This window comes from Lepidochelys kempii, chromosome 1, assembly GCF_965140285.1.
Source record: "Lepidochelys kempii isolate rLepKem1 chromosome 1, rLepKem1.hap1, whole genome shotgun sequence".
Taxonomy (NCBI): domain Eukaryota; kingdom Metazoa; phylum Chordata; order Testudines; family Cheloniidae; genus Lepidochelys; species Lepidochelys kempii.
In genome coordinates, this window is record NC_136380.1 from 246,025,052 (window position 1) to 246,045,901 (window position 20,850).

At 45.0% G+C, this 20,850-nt stretch overlaps 1 protein-coding gene across 1 annotated transcript in view; it reads right to left on the bottom strand.

The window, feature by feature from the left end:
* The window catches only part of PKP2 (plakophilin 2), a 60,548-nt gene extending 47,064 nt beyond the window's left edge, over positions 1 to 13,484 (bottom strand). The window contains exons 1-3 of the mRNA XM_073329957.2: positions 13,031 to 13,484; positions 4,871 to 4,983; positions 2,811 to 3,520 (exon numbers count right to left, since the gene is read on the bottom strand). Of these exons, the coding sequence (XP_073186058.1) occupies positions 2,811 to 3,520; positions 4,871 to 4,983; positions 13,031 to 13,247 (1,040 nt within the window). The 5' untranslated portion in view covers positions 13,248 to 13,484. The remainder of the gene's footprint in view (positions 1 to 2,810; positions 3,521 to 4,870; positions 4,984 to 13,030) is intronic.
* Positions 13,485 to 20,850: the final 7,366 nt, after the last annotated feature.

Genomic DNA, 20,850 nt, shown 5'->3' on the forward strand with positions numbered 1-20,850 from the left:
TATCAAATGATACATCTCTTTTCAGGGACTATATCTTGACTATTTGTCTTTTCCAATCTCTAACTAATATGACCCATCATATAGGTTCTTATACTTCGAGTAAATGCCATATCTTTATGGAAATTTAAGGCTAGATTTTCATAATATGGCTGTAATTCAAAATTGCAGTTTAGGGCATTTGAACATCTAAACTTGGAGCATATAGGTATTTAGATACTCAAGTGACCTATACGCTTCCCACAATAATTTGTGCCCATAATTTGCGGGTGCAAAAATATAGAGTACCCACAAAAGCTAGGCTGAAAAAATTGGCTGTTAATTGCTACATTTTCAAAGAGGGCCTCAATCTGGCCACTAATTTTGCCTCTGTACTTGAACATGGTCACAATCAGTTATAGGCACAACAACAGAATACACACTTGTAGGTGTGAACAGCAATTTTGCCAACAAGCCTTACAGTCTGACATCTAAATTCTAGTATTTGTGCCCACAATTAATTGCAAACACAAATGTTATTCCAGCACAAAGCTAAAGGATTTTGTTTTGTTTTTAAATTGTGGCCCTTGAAGTGTTGTTACCTATGGGAGATACAAGCCAAGTTGTTCGCTAACTGGATTTTGGCATTTACTTTTGGGCGCTGCCTTGAAAACTCACCCTCATGTTGTCTAATTGTGAATCATTTCTGTATTTTGTTCTATGCTGCTCCTCTAATTTTATAAAAAAACCTTCTCTATAAAAATATACTGGTGTCTGGGTAAAGTACTCCTTTTTCCCTTGAATGAGTTTAGTTTGAAACAAGTACAGAGTTAGGTCATGATTCTGGAAAGCACTTACGCACGTGTTTAACTTTAAATACATACTTAAGTCAGTGGGACTTAGGCATGTGTGTAAGTGCTTTCATGAATCAAGGCCTTAGTGGAGAAACAAATCCACTTAAATTACCATTCAACAGTTAATAGTAGCTTATACAGGAAAATATAATATGAGGGCCTGATGCGTTCTGCCTGTAGAATCCAAGATGTGGGCTTATGCAGTAGAAATTTCCTCTGGTGTTGGGAGCAAATGATATAAACATGTCCCCAGCCTGTGCACTGCTGGGGGACCTGGAGTCAACCGACACTGCTCACATAGTGAATAGAGTCAGCCTGAGAGAGCATGGGATCAGGGTACCCAGGAGATGCTCTGATTTACCTTAACTTCTGGGAAGTCTCAGACAGTGGCTGCTTCCCCCAGCAGGACCTTTGAGGGAGGGCAGCAATGTGACTTGTGTCTGCCTTATCTCCGGGATAAATGTCTCTGCTGGAGCAGCTTGACCAAGGGTGAATCAAATCCAACATTTAACACAACGGAAAGTCATACAATGGAGAAGTGAACTGGCATGGATAAAATAAGAACTGGCCTAAATCTTGAGCTAAAACTTGAACCAACTCCTTCCTCCGCCCCTCCCCCCAAAACACACTTGTTCTGAGTTTTTTGTTTTTTAAAAAAGTGTGGCTAATTTTTATTCTGATTCTTTCATTTTCCTGTGTTTCTGTACTTCCTTGTTCTGACTAGGACCAGAAGTGCCATAACACCTCAAGGCAGACCATTCTCAGAACTGGCCAACTGGACACAGGAAGTAAGGAATACTCATGAGAGAGGCTCTTCCTGAGAGTTTTTAGGACAATTTCGCTGACCAACCAAGGTTCAGATATTTCTTTTCAGGTACAAATAAAATCTGAACTTTTGCATGCATATCCCAACTGAAATGAACAGCAAAACCTTTTAAGTTTCAACCAGTCACTTCCTCATACCTAGTCAGAGGATACATACAGAAATTCAGTTGTCAGCACTGCCTGCTCCATAGCCTCAGTCAGCTTAATCCCTTAACCTTGCCTGCTTTAAAAGAGTATCAGAATCATATCAGGAATTCAGTATTTTTGTTTAAACAGGCTGTATTTTGACTGGAATCGTTTTACTGTATGATAACTTGTCCTGACCTGACAACACACAGAACAATGCTCTACTCTGATACTGCAAACCTCAATGGTCTGTACACTTAATTTCTCAGAAAACAAATGATGCTGTAGCTATCTGATCAGAAATGTTCAAGCCCCACAGCAAAATTCCATCAAATAGAATAGCAAACATAAAAAACAACAACAAAATACAAAAACAAACAAAGCTTTGGAAAAAAAAAAGGAATTTGAAGGCTACACGTTTGTGGGGAAAAAAGGAAATTCTCTAATTACACTGTTGGTGCTAGCAGAACAATTAACATTTAAATTACATGTACAATAAACCATGAAATAGGAATGTGAAGTATAGTAAACTGTGTAATATTCTTCTGGTTATTAAACCGTTCAATCTATATAAGAACTGCCAAATGAACCAGAGCTGAAATGATCTGATCTACCCAACAGCACAAGGCCTGTCAATATGTCATTGCAAGTTAGACTGTAAATTATTCAAGGCAAATAACATGTCTCCCTATATGTTTGACTAGTGCCTAGCACAATGAGACCACAGTCACGAGGCTTTTGGGCACTACAGTATATATAGTTCACAATAATAGTAATAATAATAATTTTCCCTTCTTCCGTCCATTCATCCAAAATAAGAGTCCAAAAAGAAATCATAAAATGACTCTTCCACACTGAAATATTTTAGATTGAGTCGGCTGTTGAGCCACTGGCCAGAAATGCATCTATGCTTTGTGAACTGATGGACTAGGATCATTTCTTTTTCTACTGGGAAACACGTGGGATACAAAATCCGCATGAAAATGTCCAGGTATCTGTGAACTGGAGAAGATTTAGAGTCAGACTTACCCTAGCTGAGATCCACTGGAAACTGCTTTCCCAGCGTGTAAGAGAACATTTTCTGATGATGCTGCCGCCAGAGCTGCAGTCATTGCCATCCTCTTCCCACCTGTTTCGGCAGTAGCACTGGTCCCTGCAGCTGGCTGGGGAGTTTCCCTCATGGACGGTGTGCTTCTGAAGGTACTTTGTTGCCAGCTGGACTTCAGAGACTGCCTGTTCTGAAATCCAGGTTGGGAAGCAACAGGTGCTCTGACTTGTCCCACAGCACTACCTGTAGTCAGGTAGTTCTCTTTCTCTAAGAGGTTGGTCATACTGCGACTGAATCCAGCTTGTGGGTAGATAGATACACTTGGGCTGGTGGGGGCACTGTCAAAGACTGTGTCATTAAAAGGTCCTCTATGGAACTGGGTTTGATAAATCTGCTCTCTGATTGCAGAATCACGATTACCATGACCAACAATCTCAGAGCGAGCATATCTTGGTGGGGCAATAACATTGGATCTCCTGCTATCACCATGCCTTGGAGTGAATCCAACTTGGTTTCCCCTGTTGTAGCGGAAATCATCGTATACATATGCCAGCTTCTCAGGACCTTTCTGAGGAGAAACTTCTAATCTCTTCAGAGGCTGCCTTTGGTACCTTTCTTCCATGGTCTTGTATGAATTATATTGTGTGGCTGTATTCCCCCAGCCATTTCTGTAAGTGATTGGTAAGCTCATCTGTACAAAACCAGCAAAAAAAGGGACAAAAGTCACCAGAAGAACAGAGCTTTTTTTGTTTTCTTAACTATTATTTTATAATTTGGGTGGATAAAATGTTTTGCCAGTTGCTAGTAGAATAGTACAATAAAACGTGAACTTCAGTCAAAGACGCAGATGATAATGGGTTTTATTGCACTTCTTCATTAACCTCCCACTGAAACGAGGAGGGAGTGCATTCTAGTGCTTAGGAGCCCTGGGCTAGGAGTCAAGACTCCTGCGTTTTAGTCCCTGCTCTGCCACCATCTTGAAGTGTTATCCTGGGCAAGTCACTAAATTGAGAGACATTCAAAAGGGCCTCTACATTCTGGGTCATCTCCATTTTTAGGTGTTCAACTTGACACGCCCAGAGCTTGATTTTCGAAGACACTGAACACCAACATCTCAAGCTGAAGTTAAACCCTCAGACAGATGAAAGAGGCTATGTCAGTGAAGAGCATTAACAATGATATTCTAGTCAGGTTTGTACATGCAGTCAGCTTATCTGACCTTGCACTGGAGCAGTGATGAACAGCTTTTCTGGCATCAATGGTCATACTGGCAACTTGTCATAATCCCTAAACCACACCTTATTTACATACACATGCATTAAAAAGTTACTGTGAATTATGAATTTAGGGTGGAGGCCATAGCATCTAGGGGCCAGACTGCAAACTCCTTACTCTTACTGGTGAGGAGCTCGCTCCTCACAGGGATTGTCTCAAAAATGGGAATGCTCACCAGTGGAAGGAAGGGGTGCACAATCTAGCTGTAGGACTGGGTCAGGCTCGTGGGGTTGGTTGCATTTGTTATTGAAGAGAGATACGTATTTAAGGGCAATGGAAGGAACTGTAAGGGGGAAAAGAATGCTTCATTTCAGGAGTCACAGTCCCACACTGTGGTATAGGGAAGCTGCAAGCCATTGTCCCATGCCATCCACTCTCCCTGGTTCTTCCATTTCTACCATCAAAACCATGATATCTCCCTGAGGTTCCTGTGTTACCTCCAGTTTCTTCCCTCAGTGCTCCCTCCTTTCCAGAGATGATACTATTCATTCTGTAATGTGGAGTGGGTGACATGCTGCCTGCGACTCCCATTGGCCGAGAATGGCGAACGGTGGCCACTGGGAGCTATGCCAATGTAAACAAACAGTCTGGTGGCCCGCCAGCGGATTGCCTGCATGCCACAGCTTGCTCACCACTGGTTTAAAGAGATTACAGTGTGAACATTTAACATGATAGAAAAAAAACCTGAGCCACTGTTTGTGGCAGCAAACAAAGTCATAAATTTGCAATTCTACATATTTTCAGTTATTCCCTACATTTTCCTCACCTGGAGAGAGGGATAATAAGTGACTCCATGTGCAAGTCTTGAAACAAAAGAATTATCAACTGTGTCCAGGTTATAAACATGTTCTGGAACACTGGTGGCCCGATGGAGACCTCCTGTAATTGAAACAAGACTAATGTAAATACAATCTTATTTTATAACAAATTATTTTATAACAAAAGGACAATATATGTCCAGCCTAAAACCTTGTGGAGCCAAGAAACCCAGCAGGTCTCAATATAATCACACCCCAGCTAGTCAGAGTCCATTAGTGGTCATGATCTTCTCATGTTGCTCTGGTTTTTCACCTCATGAATCTCTGTTCCCCACCCTGTCTCAGAGTGGGTGAAAGCGTCCCCTACAGGTAACCTTTGGAGTTCTAGATTCCTGCTTTCTTCCTTCTCCTATTTCATATTCAAACATTCATGAAATACAGAAGCACTTAGATTTCTACCATACTGTATCAGCCCTTCGCGGAATCACAGATGCTCGAGATGGACTGAATGATCTGGATGACTCTATCTCCCTGCCAATGGAGGAGTGATCTCTACAGTATACTTCCTAATGTTTTATACTTTACATTTGTCCAGGCTGGAACAGTTGCACAATTTCTCATAGTTTAAGAAAAACAAAAAGGCTTTATTATTTAGGAAGAAGTAGCAAAGAATTTAACAGGAAAAAATATGAATGGAAGCCTTCAGCAAATGTTCCTTCTACTTAATGCCTCTCTCTACTACAATAATTTTAAAAGGGAATGATTTTCTTTGTTTTTAAATGTGAGATTGAGTATGATCCAACTTTCTACTGAAACATCTACTCAAACTAGAAGAGAGAAAGTCAGCTAAATGCAAGGGAGAAAAATCCCATTAAGACCTTGTCAAGGTTCCTTCCCCACTCTAAACTCTAGGATACAGATGTGGGGACCTACATGAAAAACCCCCTAAGCTTATTTTTACCAGCTTAGGTTAAAACTTCCCCAAGGTACAAACTATTTTACCTTTTGTCCCTGGACCTTATTGCTGCCACCACCAAGCGTCTAACAAATATAACAGGGAAAGAGCCCACTTGGAAACGTCTTTCCCTCCCAAATTCCCCCAAGTCCTACACCCCCTTTTCTGGGGAAGGCTTGATAAAAAATCCTCACCAATTTGCAAAGATGAACACAGACCCAAACCCCTGGATCTTAAGAACAATGAAAAATCAATCAGGTTCTTAAAAGAAGAATTTTAATTAAAGAAAAAGTAAAAGAATCACCTCTGTAAAATCAGCATGGTAAATACCTTACAGGGTAATCAGATTCAAAACATAGAGAATCCCTCTAGGCAACACCTTAAGTTACAAAAAGACACAAAAACAAGAATATACATTCAATTCAGCACAACTTATTTTATCAGCCATTTAAACAGAACAGAATCTAACGCATATCTAACTAGATTGCTTATTAACCCTTTACAGGAGTTCTGACCTGTATTCCTGCTCTGGTCCCGGCAAAAGACAACACAGACAGAGAGAACCCTTTGTCCTCCCCCCGTTACAGCTTTGAAAGTATCTTGTCTCCTTGTTGCTCATTTTGGTCAGGTGCCAGCAAGGTTGTCTTAGCTTCTTAACCCTTTACAGGTGAAAGGGTTTTTCCTCCGACCAGGAGGGATTTAAAGGTGTTTACCCTTCCCTTTATATTTATGACAGACCTATACAAATGAAGAAACATAAGGGAGACATAAAAGGGAACCTAATCCATAACTGGCCTACACCCAAAACTGTCCTCCAAAACCTCAGAAGATTTATAGGTCTATTACTTATAAAATTGAATGTGACTTCTTCAGTGAAAGTAATTATATAGTCAGGGCCCTTTTTGATAAGCTATGGTGCCAGATTCACCCATCAATAAAATTGTTAACGTAAAGGAGTGTGGACTTTTGTCAATCACTAAAGGAATGGAAATGCGAGATACAGAGTTAAGTAGCCAGTAAAGACACATCAAAGAGATCCAGATTGGTGAAAAGGAGAAACAAAAACAATACAACCGCATTTGCTCTAGCCCCTCAGACAGAGACAAACACCTACAAGATCTCTATCAAGCATTCTTACAACTACAGTACTCACCTGCTGAAGTGAAGAAACAGACTGACAGAGCCAGAAGAGTACCCAGAAGTCACCTACTACAGGACAGGCCCAACAAAGAAAATAACAGAACGCCACTAGCCATCACCTTCAGCCCCCAACTAAAACCTCTCCAACGCATCATCAAGGATCTACAACCTATCCTGAAGAATGACCCCTCACTCTCACAGATCTTGGGAGACAGGCCAGTCCTTGCTTACAGACAGCCCCCCAACCTGAAGCAAATACTCATCAGCAACCACACACACCACACAACAGAACCACTAACCCAGGAACCTATCCTTGCAACAAAGCCCGTTGCCAACTGTGTCCACATATCTATTCAGGGGACACCAGCATAGGGCCTAATCACATCAGCCACAGTATAGAGGCTCGTTCACCTGCACATCTACCAATGTGATATATACCATCATGTGCCAGCAATGCCCCTCTGCCCTGTACATTGGTCAAACTGGACAGTCTCTACGTAAAAGAATAAATGGACACAAATCAGATGTCAAGAATTATAACATTCAAAAACCAGTCGGAGAACACTTTAATCTCTTTGGTCACTCGATTACAGACCTAAAAGTGGCAATTCTTCAACAAAAACTCTTCAAAAACAGACTCCAACAAGAGTCTGCTGAATTGGAATTAATTTGCAAACTGGATACAATTAACTTAGGCTTGATGGGAGTGGATGGGTCATTACATAAAGTAAAACTATTTCCCCATGTTTATTCCACCCTCCACCCCACACTGTTCCTCAGACATTCTTGCCAACTGCTGGAAATGGCCCACCTTGATTATCACTACAAAAGGTTTCCCCTCCCCCCTCCTGCTAGTAACATCTCACCTCAAGTGATCACTCTCGTTACAGTTTGTATGGTAACACCGATTATTTCATGTCCTCTGTGTATATAAATCTCCCCACTGTATTTTCCACTGAATGCATCCAATGAAGTGAGCTGTAGCTCACGAAAGCTTATGCTCAAATAATTTGGTTAGTCTCTAAGGTGCCACAAGTACTCCTTTTCTTTTTTTGAGAAATATAATGGGTTCTAATTTGTTGAAGAGCACATGAAATCACCACTACTGTTAAATTACACATGTGAACTGAAGGGAGGAATTCCAGACCCATTATTGCATAACATTTTTGATACTGCTATCTCTCTCTGTGATTATAAACTCTCTGCCACTTGGTCTCACTGCAAAACAGAATCTGTTATTTATTTAGACAATCAAAATTTTCATTTGACTGCTTTAGTGCTCAATTTTATTTCTTTCTGACCAAACTTTTAACTTAGAAAGTGACAGCAACTGGTTCAACAGTAGCTGGAACTAATGCCACTTAGTATCTTATATTTAATAATAATATAATAATTTGACAATGGAGATTGTTTATGGGTATTTATCACTGACCAGGTGTTTTTCTTTTAAAATAGAACTGAAACAGCACTTAATTTTAATCGTATAGCAACTGGAGCAATTCTCATTTGAAGATTAACTATAAATTTTTTCAAGGAATAAAAATGCACATATTTCAAGATGGATTTGAACTTGTAACAAACAAACAAAAAAGAAGCAGAAAAACACCCACAACAACAAAATGCTTTCAGGATTCTTTATGCATTATGAAACAGCAAAAAAGGGCACAAACCCAATGTTTCTCTTTGTAGGTCACAGTTAAGGCTGAGCTAGAACAATTAGTTTGATGCCTTTTATAGAAAATATACTGTTTGATGCTATACTCCTTGCACACCCAAAACTTCCAGTTCAGTCAATGAAAACTATTAGGGCACAGGGACAATAGGATTGGGCCCTTAGTGCAGTATGTACCATTGTTTCCTCTTGACACATGTAGAAACAAGTGCTTATGTGTTTGCCTAACTTTAAGTGTGTGAAAGCTGGCTACATTGTCGGGCCCAGTGGGTAGTGATCAACTGCTCGATGTCTAGTTGGCAGCCGGTATCAAGCGGAGTGCCCCAGGGGTACGTCCTGTGGCCAGTTTTGTTCGATATCTTTATTAATGATCTAAGATAGTGGGAGAGGTAGATAGGCTGAAGGGGAGGGATAGGGTCCAGAGTGACCTAGACAAATTGGAGGATTGGGCCAAAAGAAATCTGATGAGGTTCAACAAGGACAAGTGCAGACTCCTGCACTTAGGATGGAAGAATCCCATGCATTGCTATAGGCTGGGGACCGACCAGATAAGCAGAAGTTCTGCAAAAAAGGACCTGGGGATTACAGTGGAGGAGAAGCTGGATATGAGTCAACAATGTGCCCTTGTTGCCAAAAAGGCTAACAGCATATTGGGCTGCATTAGTAGGAGCATTGCCAGCAGATCAAGGGAAGTGATTATTCCCCTCCATTCAGCTCTGGTGAGGCCACATCTGGAGTATTGCGTCCCGTTTTGGGCCCCCCACTACAGAAAGGATGTGGACAAATTGGAGAGAGTCCAGCGGAGGGCAACGAAAATAATCAGGGGGCTGGGGCACATGACTTACGAGGAGAGGCTGAGGGAACTGGGCTTGTTTAGTCTGCAGAAGAGAAGAGTCGGGGGGGGGGGGGGGCAGGGGAGATTTGATAGCAGCCTTCAACTACCTGAACAGGGGTTCCAAAGAGGATGGAGCTCAGCTGTTCTCAGTGGTGGCAGATGACAGAACAAGGAGCAATGGTCTCAAGTTGCAGTGCGGGAGGTCTAGGTTGGATATTAGAAAACACTATTTCACTAGGAGCTTGGTGAACACTGGAATGGGTTACCTATGGAGGTGGTGGAATCTCCACCCTTAGAGGTTTTTAAGGCCCAGCTTGACAAAGCCCTGGCTGGGATGATTTAATTGGTGTTGATCCTGCTTTGAGCAGGGTAATGGACTAGATGACCTCCTGAGGTCTCTTCCAACCCTAATCTTCTATGATTCTATGAATAGTCCAGTTATGTGTATGCTTAAGTGGCTTGCTGAACTGGGTCTGCAATGCTTACCAATAAGGCATTTATATCAGAGGGGATTGGGCATTCTCCTTTTGAAGTGCATGAGAGTTTTCCCATTGACTTTAAGGGATGCAGGATTAGGCATTTGGTGCATATTTAGCCAGTGGTGTTAAAGCAAAGTTTGAAAGGCTTTATAATTCAGGAAGATGGGTGGTTTTTTCCATCTAAACTAATAGCAAATCTCTGTGGAGGGGGCTTGCCTAAGTATAAAAATTAATATGAAGCAAATCCAGTTTTCTTGGGTCTTTCTGTGTTTTGAGTTGGAAATAACCCAAAGAAGTGTGATAAATTGAGTAGATAAGGAAGAACAACAGTGGTTAAAGTCCTTAGTGGAATAACTAGTGCACATATCACAGGTATTTTATATATAGGCTTCTTGTTTCTGAAGCCTATTTAAAAAAAAATATTGGCATTTCAAAAATGCAAAATGTCTGAAATACTTGAATTTTAGATAAACAAAGCAAATACACCCCCCACCCCAATATCCCAAATCCACCAGAATTGCAAACAGAGGAATTAGAGAAAGTAGTAGGTCTGGAGGTCTCTTTCAGAGTGTTTTGGGTGTGTTGACATTTGCATTGTCCTAACTCACCCTCATTTGTCAGCTTCAGTTTAAAGAAGCATTTTTCCAAGTCTCAACTCTATTGTCAGCCATAATATAAAGTAAAATAAAAATGCATTTCAACAGAACAAATGACAACTGTTAAAATCTTTGGAAGCTTCTTTTATACTCAATACTTTTATAGCTCAGAATTTACATATAAACTGTTCTGTCTAGAGCTACTGGCCAGTTGATTGTGAAACCAAGGGTACGTGATTTTGATGGATGTCTTGCAAAGTTTTTTAACGAAGGTACAGTTATGACTGCATCCGATTCATTTTTAGTGAATTTTTTGAGCTGGAAGCCACCAATAGCACTAGATCAGATTTTTTTTTTTTTTGCTGGGGACAAGACAGCTGGATGAATTATATTTATCCATAAGGGGTACTTTCTCTCATATTTTTATGAAAACAAAAAGATGATAGCTTCAGTACTTAAAACTCAGCTTAAGACTCTTCACATCAATGGAGCATCAGACTATAATAAAGAGTGAGTCAATATTTCTCATCTTTTTACTTAAAAAAAACAGGATTAAAGCTTTCATGATTGATCCTTATACCCTAGCTTTGGGATGCCTCTGTTTTAAAATAAAATCATATTTCCAACACCAATTAATACGAATATAAGGCCATATTATAAGAAAAGCTGAAGGTATCTAGCTCTCAGCGCTTTAGAGGATCAGGTTCTTAGGCCCTGGATCCATGTGGTGTGTAAAGGGTGTGGCTGCATGAATCCAACCCATAGGTCAGAGACTCCTAAAGGTGGGGATTGATACCCTTTTATTTAACTATAAAGCACTACGCACACCAATGTGTAGTGTAAATAATAATCTTCTATGGCAGGGATCGGCAACCTTTGACATATGGCCCATCAGGGAAATCCGCTGTTGGGCTAGGGCGATTTGTTTACCTGCAGCATCTGCAGGTTCATCCGATGGCAGCTCCCACTGGCCACGGTTCACCATTCCAGGCCAATGGGGGCTGCAGAAAGCAGTACAGGCTGAGGGATGTGCTGGCCGCCGCTTCTCGCAGCCCCCCATTGGCCTGGAATGGCGAACCACAGCCAGTGGGAGCTGAGATCGGCCAAACCTGTGGACACTTCAGGTAAACAAACCATCTCGGCCCGCCATTGGATTTCCCTGACGGGCTGCGGGCCAAAGACTGCCAATCCCTGTTCTATGGTATTATCATTTCCATGTCTCCTAATCACTCCTTTCCCATGTGTATTTTATTATGCCTCTCCTTTGTTTACTTTTTGTTTGCAGCCTGAAGGCAGGCAAGACATTATTTTCTTTATTCTTTCCATTTTCTTTAGCAAATGGGGACAGTTAGAAAAAATAGTTATTAAGAGAGGATTAAAATAAACACACTGGAATGGTTACAGGATGGCAACAGAAGACACAGGGAAGGGATAGCTCGCTGGTTTGAGTATTGGCCTGCTAAACCCAGGGTTGTGAGTTCAATCCTTGAGGGGGGCCATTTGGGGCAAAAATTGGGGATTGGGGGTTGAACTAGATGACCTTTTGAGGTCCCTTCCAACCCTGATATTCTATGATTCCACACCTGATAAACCAGGAATAACTCAGCTAAAGTCAGTGGAGTTATACTACTGTGAAAATACTGTAGCAAGATTGGAAAATCAGGGCTAATTTATTTAATTAGAAAGGAAAGAGAGAGGGAGCATTAAAGAAAAAAGAAGAAACACAACTATGATCTTATGGTAAATATTGTAAGAGGCAGGAAAGGCTCATTAGATCACCTCAAGGCCATTTCCCCGAGGACCACTGCAGTTTACAAACACTAAGACAGAGAACATAACCGATACTGAGCTTAATCAAAAGGCCCACGATCTTCAAAAACACTGATAGAGCATAAATCCCCTTGACTTTCAAATCAGTATTGCGCTCCTAAATCGTTTAGGTACTCCTGGTTACATTTATATAGCGACAATTTCAACTGGAGACATGACACACAGTTGAAAGAAGCCAGAAAAATGGAGAACCTCACAGCTGGTCTTAGCATAACAGCCGATAAGGGGGAAGACAGGCAGAATGGTTTCGACAGGGGGAGGAAGAGATTTGTAAGGGAAACATTTGACTCCTGGAGGTGACTGATTCAAACTTTTCTGTAGGCAAGATGAGAATACAGAGAGCCATGGAATATCAGTGTCACCTTCAGGAGGAGCCTTCCTACAGGATAAGGCTGCCTTGTGAGAGAACTGTAAAGAAGAAAGCAAAATGTACCAGAGACTATTGGTATTGTTGTATTAATCTTGGTAAGGGGGAGGGAGGAAGAATCAAAAGAACAAGGAGAATGAGGAAGAAAAGAAGGCGGGGGGGGGAAGAAGTGGTGAGGAAAGCAAGAAGAATGAGAAGGGAGAAAGGGAGTTGGGGGAATAAGAGGAAAGAGTGGAGAGAAGGGGAGAGTCAGAAGGGGGGGGGAAAGAATCGGGTCCTGCTTGGGGCACTCACCATTTGACAGGGAGCCTCTACTTTTCCTGGCCAGCGTTTGCTGGACCTGCTGCTGGATGCGGAGACTCTTCTCCTCCCCGGCGCGGTTGCCCACGAGCTTCAGCCTGGCCTCGGAGGGCAAAGCCAGGGTGGAACTGTCCAGCTCCTGCATGGTCTGGTGGCCCAGGACGGTGCGGATGTAGCTGTGCTCGACGGCGGAGGAGCCCGGGGTGCCCATGGTCCAGCTGGGGGAAGAAGCTCCAGCGGAGGCGGCGGTGGAGCCTGCTCCCTACGGTCCCTGGCTGAGCAGCCGCCGCCGCCGCCCAACTCCAGCGCCCAGGGTTACGGGGCTGGGCAGCCGGGGGCTCTGCCACGCCCTCCCGCCAGCGCAGGTAGCAGCTGGCTGCCAGGAGCCGGCCGCCGCGCTCCCTGCTCCTCCCCCTGCCTGGCGACGGCAGCAGGGAGGAGCGCACCCTCCCCGTCGCCCCGGGGCCAGGGCTGCTGGACTTCCCGGGCGTGGGCGCGGCCCCCTCCGATCCCGCACGCCCAGCCGGCCTCGCCCTGCGTTTGCTCAGCGGCAGCTCGGCGTGGCAGGAAGCGCCCGGGTGTGCGGATCAGTGGCCGCTTTGCTGCAGCGCCCGCAGGGGCAGGACACCAGGCGGGGCGGGCTGAGCCTCTGGCGGGGCGGCCGTGGGCTCAGCCAGGCCGGGGGCGCGTTGCAACAAGCGCTGTATAGCAGGGGAGGGGAAAGAGCAACTTTGCCATGAGTTTTGGTCAGGGCAGAAAGGAGAATTCTCCTCCCCCCCCCCCCCCAAGCGTGTAGGTAACAAAGCGTGTAGGTGGCCAACTTTCCTGCCCCGCCCTCTCTGAGGCCGTGCCCCAGCTCACTCCATCTCCCCTCCCCTGTCGCTTGCTCTCCCACACCCTCGCTCATTGTCCCCCGGGGCTGGGCAAGGGGTTGGGGTGCAGGAGGGAGTTTGGGTTCTAGGGTGGGGGTGCAGGCTCTGGCATGGGGCCAGAAATGGGGGTTCAGGGTGCAGGTGGCTCTGGGCTGAGGCAGGAGGTTGGGGTGCAAGAGAGGGTTCAGGCTCTAGGAGGTAGTTTGGGAGCAGGACGGGGAACAGGAATTCAGGATTGGGGTACAGGAAGGAGTGCGGGCTCCAGGGTACAGCTCAGGGCTGAGGCAGGAGGTTGCAGGAGGTCGTTTGGGGTGCAGGCTCTGGGTGGCGCTTATCTCAGGCGGCTCCTGGAAGCGGCCAGCATTTCTCTTTGGCTCCTAGGCAGAGGCTTGGCCAAGTGGCTCTGTGCACTGCCCCAGTCCGCAGGCAGAAAGAAAAGGAGTACTAGTGGCACCTTAGAGACTAACCAATTTATTTGAGCCTAAGCTTTCGTGAGCTACAGCTCACTTCAAGTCCTCAGGCGTTGCCCCCGTAGCTCCCACTGGCTGCAGTTCTCAGCCAATGGGAGCTGTGGAACCGGCACTTGGGACAGGGACAGCATGCAGAGCCCCAGCGGCAGCTCCGACGCTTTGGGGGACGCATGGACATGCCAGCCACTTCCAGGAGCCATGTGGAGCCAGGGCAGGCAGGGAGCCTGTCTTAGCCCCGCTGCGCTGCCGACCGGACTTTTAATAGACTTTTAACTAAATGGCTCTGGAGCCACCAGGGTCCCATTTCGACCAGGCGTTTCAGTCGAAAACTGGATGCCTGGCAACCCTCTAGGCTGCAGACTAGCTCTTCTGGCCCAGTAGCACCCAGTGTGCCCCCACATGAGCAATACATGAATTATGCCCAATAACAGGCCTCCGTCAAAGTTTGTAGTGTAGATAGGGCCTAGAACAACAGCTTGAATTACAGATGTAGAAGTTTTGACATACACTGCCATACACCCGTGTGGCTGGGCTGCACCAATTTATCTAATCTGGTTTTAACTCACACCTGTTGTTATTTTGGTAAAAGTCTGTGGCCTAATCTACATTTTAAAAAGTTATGCCAGCATAGCTATGTCTGTTAGGAATGTGAAAAAAAATAAATCATACTCCCAATCAACATAGATGCTAGCAAAAGGCCGGGTGTAGACACAGCTTGTACCAGCAAAAAAGACCTTTTTCCAGTGTAGTGCGTGGGCACATATGTTAGAATAAAAGTGTCCTAGTTTGATTTCAACATAAAACCACATCTAGTAATACAGGCCTACACTGTCACATGCGTTAGTGCAGAGGGCTGGACTTGATGACCTCTGAAGGTCCCTTCTAGACCTACGTTTCTATGATTCTGTGCTCGCTCACACATTCAAACAACCAGCCATCAAGGCACATTTGCAAATGCAAATACTGCTAGGCACGCCCATGCCTACTCATAAACACACCCAAGCAACCAGCCATAAAGGCACATAAAAGATAGGCACACATTTACAGAGACAGCCCCCTCCCCCAACCACACACATGGACACAAAATTTTACTTACGATCAGCAGCAGGCACAGTGTGCTGGGCACTATCCATACAGGAACGAATGTATAATCCACATGGGCAAGGGGCACACAGTCCAAAGCACATCTAGATATGCCCACACATAAATACAGGACTTGTACATCTTTTCTCCCTTGTTAACTGTGGTGCTGATCCTGCCAACTCTTAGGCATACAGGGCAGTAAAGTTCAGCACTAGCCTAAGTGTTGGCAGCATCAGGTCCCTGTGTGGGGGTGGTTGTGTTCCTACCATGTTAGGAGGTATTTATTATTTTTAGTTCTTTCTTAAGACACAGAGGTCTTAGGGTGTGAGTACTTAAAATGATAAATTATTATTATAAATAATGACAATATGTACTACACTAAAAGTTATGTTAAAGCTATAATCATTTCCTTATGGTGAATATGGGACACCTGGTAAAATTACTCATATTCAAGCGAGTTCAATGGCAATCAGTCAGAACTATGCAGTTACAAACATTAACACATTGACTGAACCCCTGTTAAAAAGAAATATTGCGTAGTTGGATTCCTTTTATTTACCTTCTTATCTTTAAGGCTGTAGGGTTCACACAAGGAGGGGTGACACACGTACCCTTACCCAACCCCCCCCCCACAGAGGGAGAGGTGACACACACACACTCCCATACACCTCTCTCACACAGGGAGGGTGGCTGACTGACCTGACCCGACCCTCCCTGCCCGGTGCTCTCCACCCTCCATGCCTGGTTAGGGCCCCGGGATGGACCCGCCTCTCCTGGTACCTGGCGCCATGTCTTCCAGAGGTAATACATGGGGGGGGGGAGTCACACAGGTTCACATGCCCCCCTCCCCCTGCACGCTGGAGTCCTGAATCCACCCCCTAAAAGGAAAAGCCCTGAGAGGCCCCCCCCCGACCGGAGAAGCCCCGGCCTGCCCGCCCCAGCTGGCCTCCCCGACCCACCGTTGGGCCGGGCCGAGCCGAGCTGCTGGCCACCCCGAGCGCTGGGATGGCCCCAGTGGCAGGCTGAGCCACCGGCTCTTCCCCCACCAGAGTCGAACCGGGCCACAGGCAGCCTCCCTGAGCACCAACTCCTCCTGCCCCTGAAGGGCCTCTCCCCCAGCTGATCCGCTGGCCCCAGCAGCGCAGTGAGCAGTGGGGACCTTCGTGGGTGGGTGGTGGAGTGGAGAAGGCAGTGGGGGTCTTGGGGAAGGGGGGGGCACCATGGCCCAGTTGTCCGGCGGCTGGTCAGCAGCTGCACCAGGGAAGGCAAAGCCTATTATGACCCAGCCATCTCTGGCTACAGTGCTGGCAGGAAGGGGTTAAGACAGGAGTTGGCAAACTTTTTGGCCCGAGGGCCACATCGGGGTTGCAAAACTGTATGGAGGGCCGATTAGGGAAGGCTGTGCCTCCCCAAACAGCCTGGTCCCTGCCCCCTATCCACCCCCTCCCACGTCCCGCTTTGTCTTATATAGGCGCCTATTACCCCCCACCCTCTGTCCCGATCTTTCATACTTGCTGTCTGGTCAGCCTAGCCCAGCCACAGGCCGTGCAGGAAGGAAGGAGCCTGCCGGCCAGGCTGTTAGTGAGCTGAGCACTCTGACCAGGGGCTGGTTCAGTGGGGCTGGGGGGAGGGGGTGAAGGGGCAAAGCAGGGAGAAGACAGCAAGAGGGGAAACATGTAAAGGGCTGATGGATGGGCAGCAGAGGTTACATGTAACTGGCTGCCACCTGGTGCCTGCCCGCACTCACCAGCCACCGCAGCTCACAGCACGCACCCAGTGCTGGCAGGAAACGGGACAGGGGGCGGGGCCCTGCTGGCCAAGAGCCAGCAGGCAGTGGGGGCTGCGCTGATGGACCAGCCAGGGGAGCAGCTGGCCCCACTCTGTATCTTGTCCCCCCCACACACTCACCTCCATCATTAGCTGGTGGGTGGGTGGCTGGCGAGCAGGAATCCGGCCAGCAGCAGGACCCGCCAGTACTGCTGGGGGCAGGGCGTGCGGGGGGAGACAGAAAATACAGGACAATTTTCCCCTTTTTAATAAAAATTCAGGATACCTGCAGGAGGGCTTAAATACGGGACTGTCCCTTCAAAAATGGCACATCTGGTCACTCTAGTTATAACAGTGCTTTAATTGCTTCAAATGCAAGTTTGAATCCAAGTTAGTAGATTTACGAGAGCAACCAGACAATTAAAAAAAACACATTTTTTTCAAAACTAGAAGCAATGACACATTCCAAGACATGTGATACTGTAGTAGGAATGATCAGAGCTTCATGCACTCAGACCTCAAAACATAGCTAAAATATGTTATTAGCCTATAAGGCGAGTTTTGACATGTGTAATAGCATACATATATCACAACCATGAAGTATTGTGAAGGCTACACTTCGCAGCTATGACTTCACAGAAGCAATATCCTTTTCAGAATGTGAGGAAGTCCAAAGGAAATTATTACAGGCACCGTTTTAAGCGACAGAACCATATGCAAATAAAATAAAGAAATCAGCATAATAATTTTCGTTGTTATCTCTGATATAATCATCTTGCTGTTTTTTTGGTTTTGAAAAGAAACAAATGTGGGGTTTTTTTTACAACTCCCAAAAAGCTTCATACCTTCCTTCCCATGTTTTCAAGAAATTGAATTTTAAAAATAGTAAACATGCAGACAGGAGGATATATTGTATATGATTTTAATAAACATATTTTAAAATACAAAATATTGGACAGTTCTTTAACTATGACACTTCTAATCTGTGAATAAGTCTGTTTATGCAGGATTCTGACAACTTTGAAAATGAAGTCCTACTGATTTCAATGTTTTCACTGTGTAACAGATATGGCAATCATCTGGGAAGACCTTATTGTATTAAATTTATTAAGGTGGGCCAGGATTGTATGTAACTTCCCTGAGGGGAGAGATGTGACAGATGTGAGAACTGGAAAGCATAAAGGAGTTCAAAAGACTGTATTGAAAATGTGCCAGACAAGTATGGGAGAGACAAAGCGAGTGAGGGAATACCTGTTGTTGGACCAACTTCTGTTAGTGAGAAAGACCAGCTTTTGAGCCACAGCAGACAAGTATGGATTTTTGGGACAATAAGCATTACATGGATTCCTAGTAAATCCCTAGGGAGAGGTTTCCCCAGCTCTGGTTATGCAAAAACCCAGCCTTTTGAAGTTATGCCCTGAGGAGATAGTCATTGTCTGCTGATTACCTGATACATAAGGCCAAGTTCAAAAGCTAGAACTGTATAAAGAAATGGCTGCTCTGCCCAGCTTTTGTTCTGGTTCTAGATCAAAGGCAGATATGAACTTGTAACCATGGGGGAAACCCCAGTTGTGGGTTTTGAGGGACTAAAACCTCCCAGAACCCTGTGCTGGAGTTGAACTCTGATAGGCTTTCTAGCATCTGTCTAGCAGCTTCTTTTATGGTTGTAGTATTTTGTCTGAAGTGCTTTTATATGTGCTGGCTCAGAGGGCGCTGTGTGGTAACTTATTAACTACGGGCAAGGCAATACACTAGTCATGTTCGCCAGAGAGAGAGCAAAATGCAACTGCTGGCCTTTTTAAGCAGTTTGTCTTGCTGGGGATATCACAGTGTAAGGCAGGGAGCTGTACAGCCTTAAAATCCCCAGTCAAGAGGAAGTGAGATGCTGGTCTCCATCCAAGAGAGGTGACCTCTGGGAACCACAAGCATGAAGTGATGAGGAGTCCGGTGGCACCTTAAAGACTAACAGATTTATTTGGGCATAAGCTTTCGTGGGTAAAAAAGAAGTGGTTTTTTTATCCATGAAACCTTATGCCCAAATAAATCTGTTAGTCTTTAAGGTGCCACCAGTCTCCTTGTTTTTTTGGATACAGACTAACACGGCTACCCCTCTGATACTAGGTAAGCATGAAGTGGGTGCCCTTGGTGAACCATGCAGGGGAAATACGGGTGCAGTTGCCCTGAAACTGTGACATTGACATTATCATTAGAACTTCCTGAGATGTGTAAATATATACGTTCATTACTAAAAATAAGAAAAGAAAAAAAGAAAAGAAAAAAGTTGAGGTTGAATGATTTACTTAAAAGTCAAAAAATGCCAAAGTTAAGGCTCAGATACTTATGCATGTGCTTAACTATACTGCTGGGGGTGAAAGAATACGTGTGCAGAAGAGTTTTCTGGATCAAGGCTTAATTTTGGGCATGCAATCTCAAAACCAAGTGTTGATTTTCTGTTTCCAGCCAATTTGGCAATTGAGTGGTTAAAAACCCACAGGAATTTATTTAGAATGGGAAAGTGCATACTTTTCCTGTTCTAAAAAAAAAAAAAAAGGCACAGAGGAGCCAGTGTTGCTCAATTTAAAAACAAAACAAACAAAACCTTTGGACCAGCTTTGGGGAATTTTAGCTAAAAAGGTGACTTTTTTGAAAATTAGGAGCAAGTGGAAAAAGGGTATTACCCCAACAACAGGTAACTGTGAATTATGGAGAAATCAGGGCACAAACTGAGCTGGTATAGCCAGTATTTCCTCTTAGTGTTTTTTTCCATATTGACATACCTGCTACACCAGCAGTATAGGTCCCCTCCTCTGGGCTGATTCAGCCTATTCATCTCCCATTTTTCTTCACTGCAACTCCCTGCCTGTCCCTAATAGCTTCCCTTTCCCTCCCCTGGCGTTGGCCCAATACTTTTTCAGCTGCCATTTCCTGTTCTTTGAGGTAAACTGTGCTACTACTACGGAGGATCAGACATGATCTGGGAAGTCCCTTGAGGTAATGTGGCTCATCAAAGAGTCAGTGATATGTGAGGATAGTTTCAATGTAAGATAAGAAGAAGGGAGACCTACACTCAAAGTAAGTGATTTTTCTGCTCAGGGAGGAAAAGGAAGAAGAAATCTGGGGGTGAGTTAGTGTGGAACCTCATGGGAACAGGAGATATGGAGATAACTTGCAGGACAGTGGTTCTCAAACTGACTTGATTAGACCCCCCCCTTCTTTGTGTCTGTAATCGTTTACACCCCTCCCCCCCCAGGGCATAAACCACCACACAGCTCTGAAGACAGAGTGGAGAGCAGCAGCTGCTGGCCAGGCACCCAGCTCTGAAGGCAGCGCTGCACCAGCAGCAGCACAGAAGTAAGGGTGGCAATGTAAAGAGTGATATGTTAATATCACTTCTCACAGCAGATTTAGCCCCTAATTGCCACCCTTACTTCTGTGCTGCTGCTGCCAGCCGGAGCCCTGCCGTCTCCCGGTGATGCATTGTGGAAAGGAGGGAAGGAGAGTCTGAGCCCGGGATGCCTCCCGGTGAGGGATTGAGGAGGTGGGCGGGGAAGGAGAGCTGAGCCCGGGTTGGGACACAGTCTGTCAGTTCCCGCACGGCGAGGCTCCATCTGTCCCCTTTATC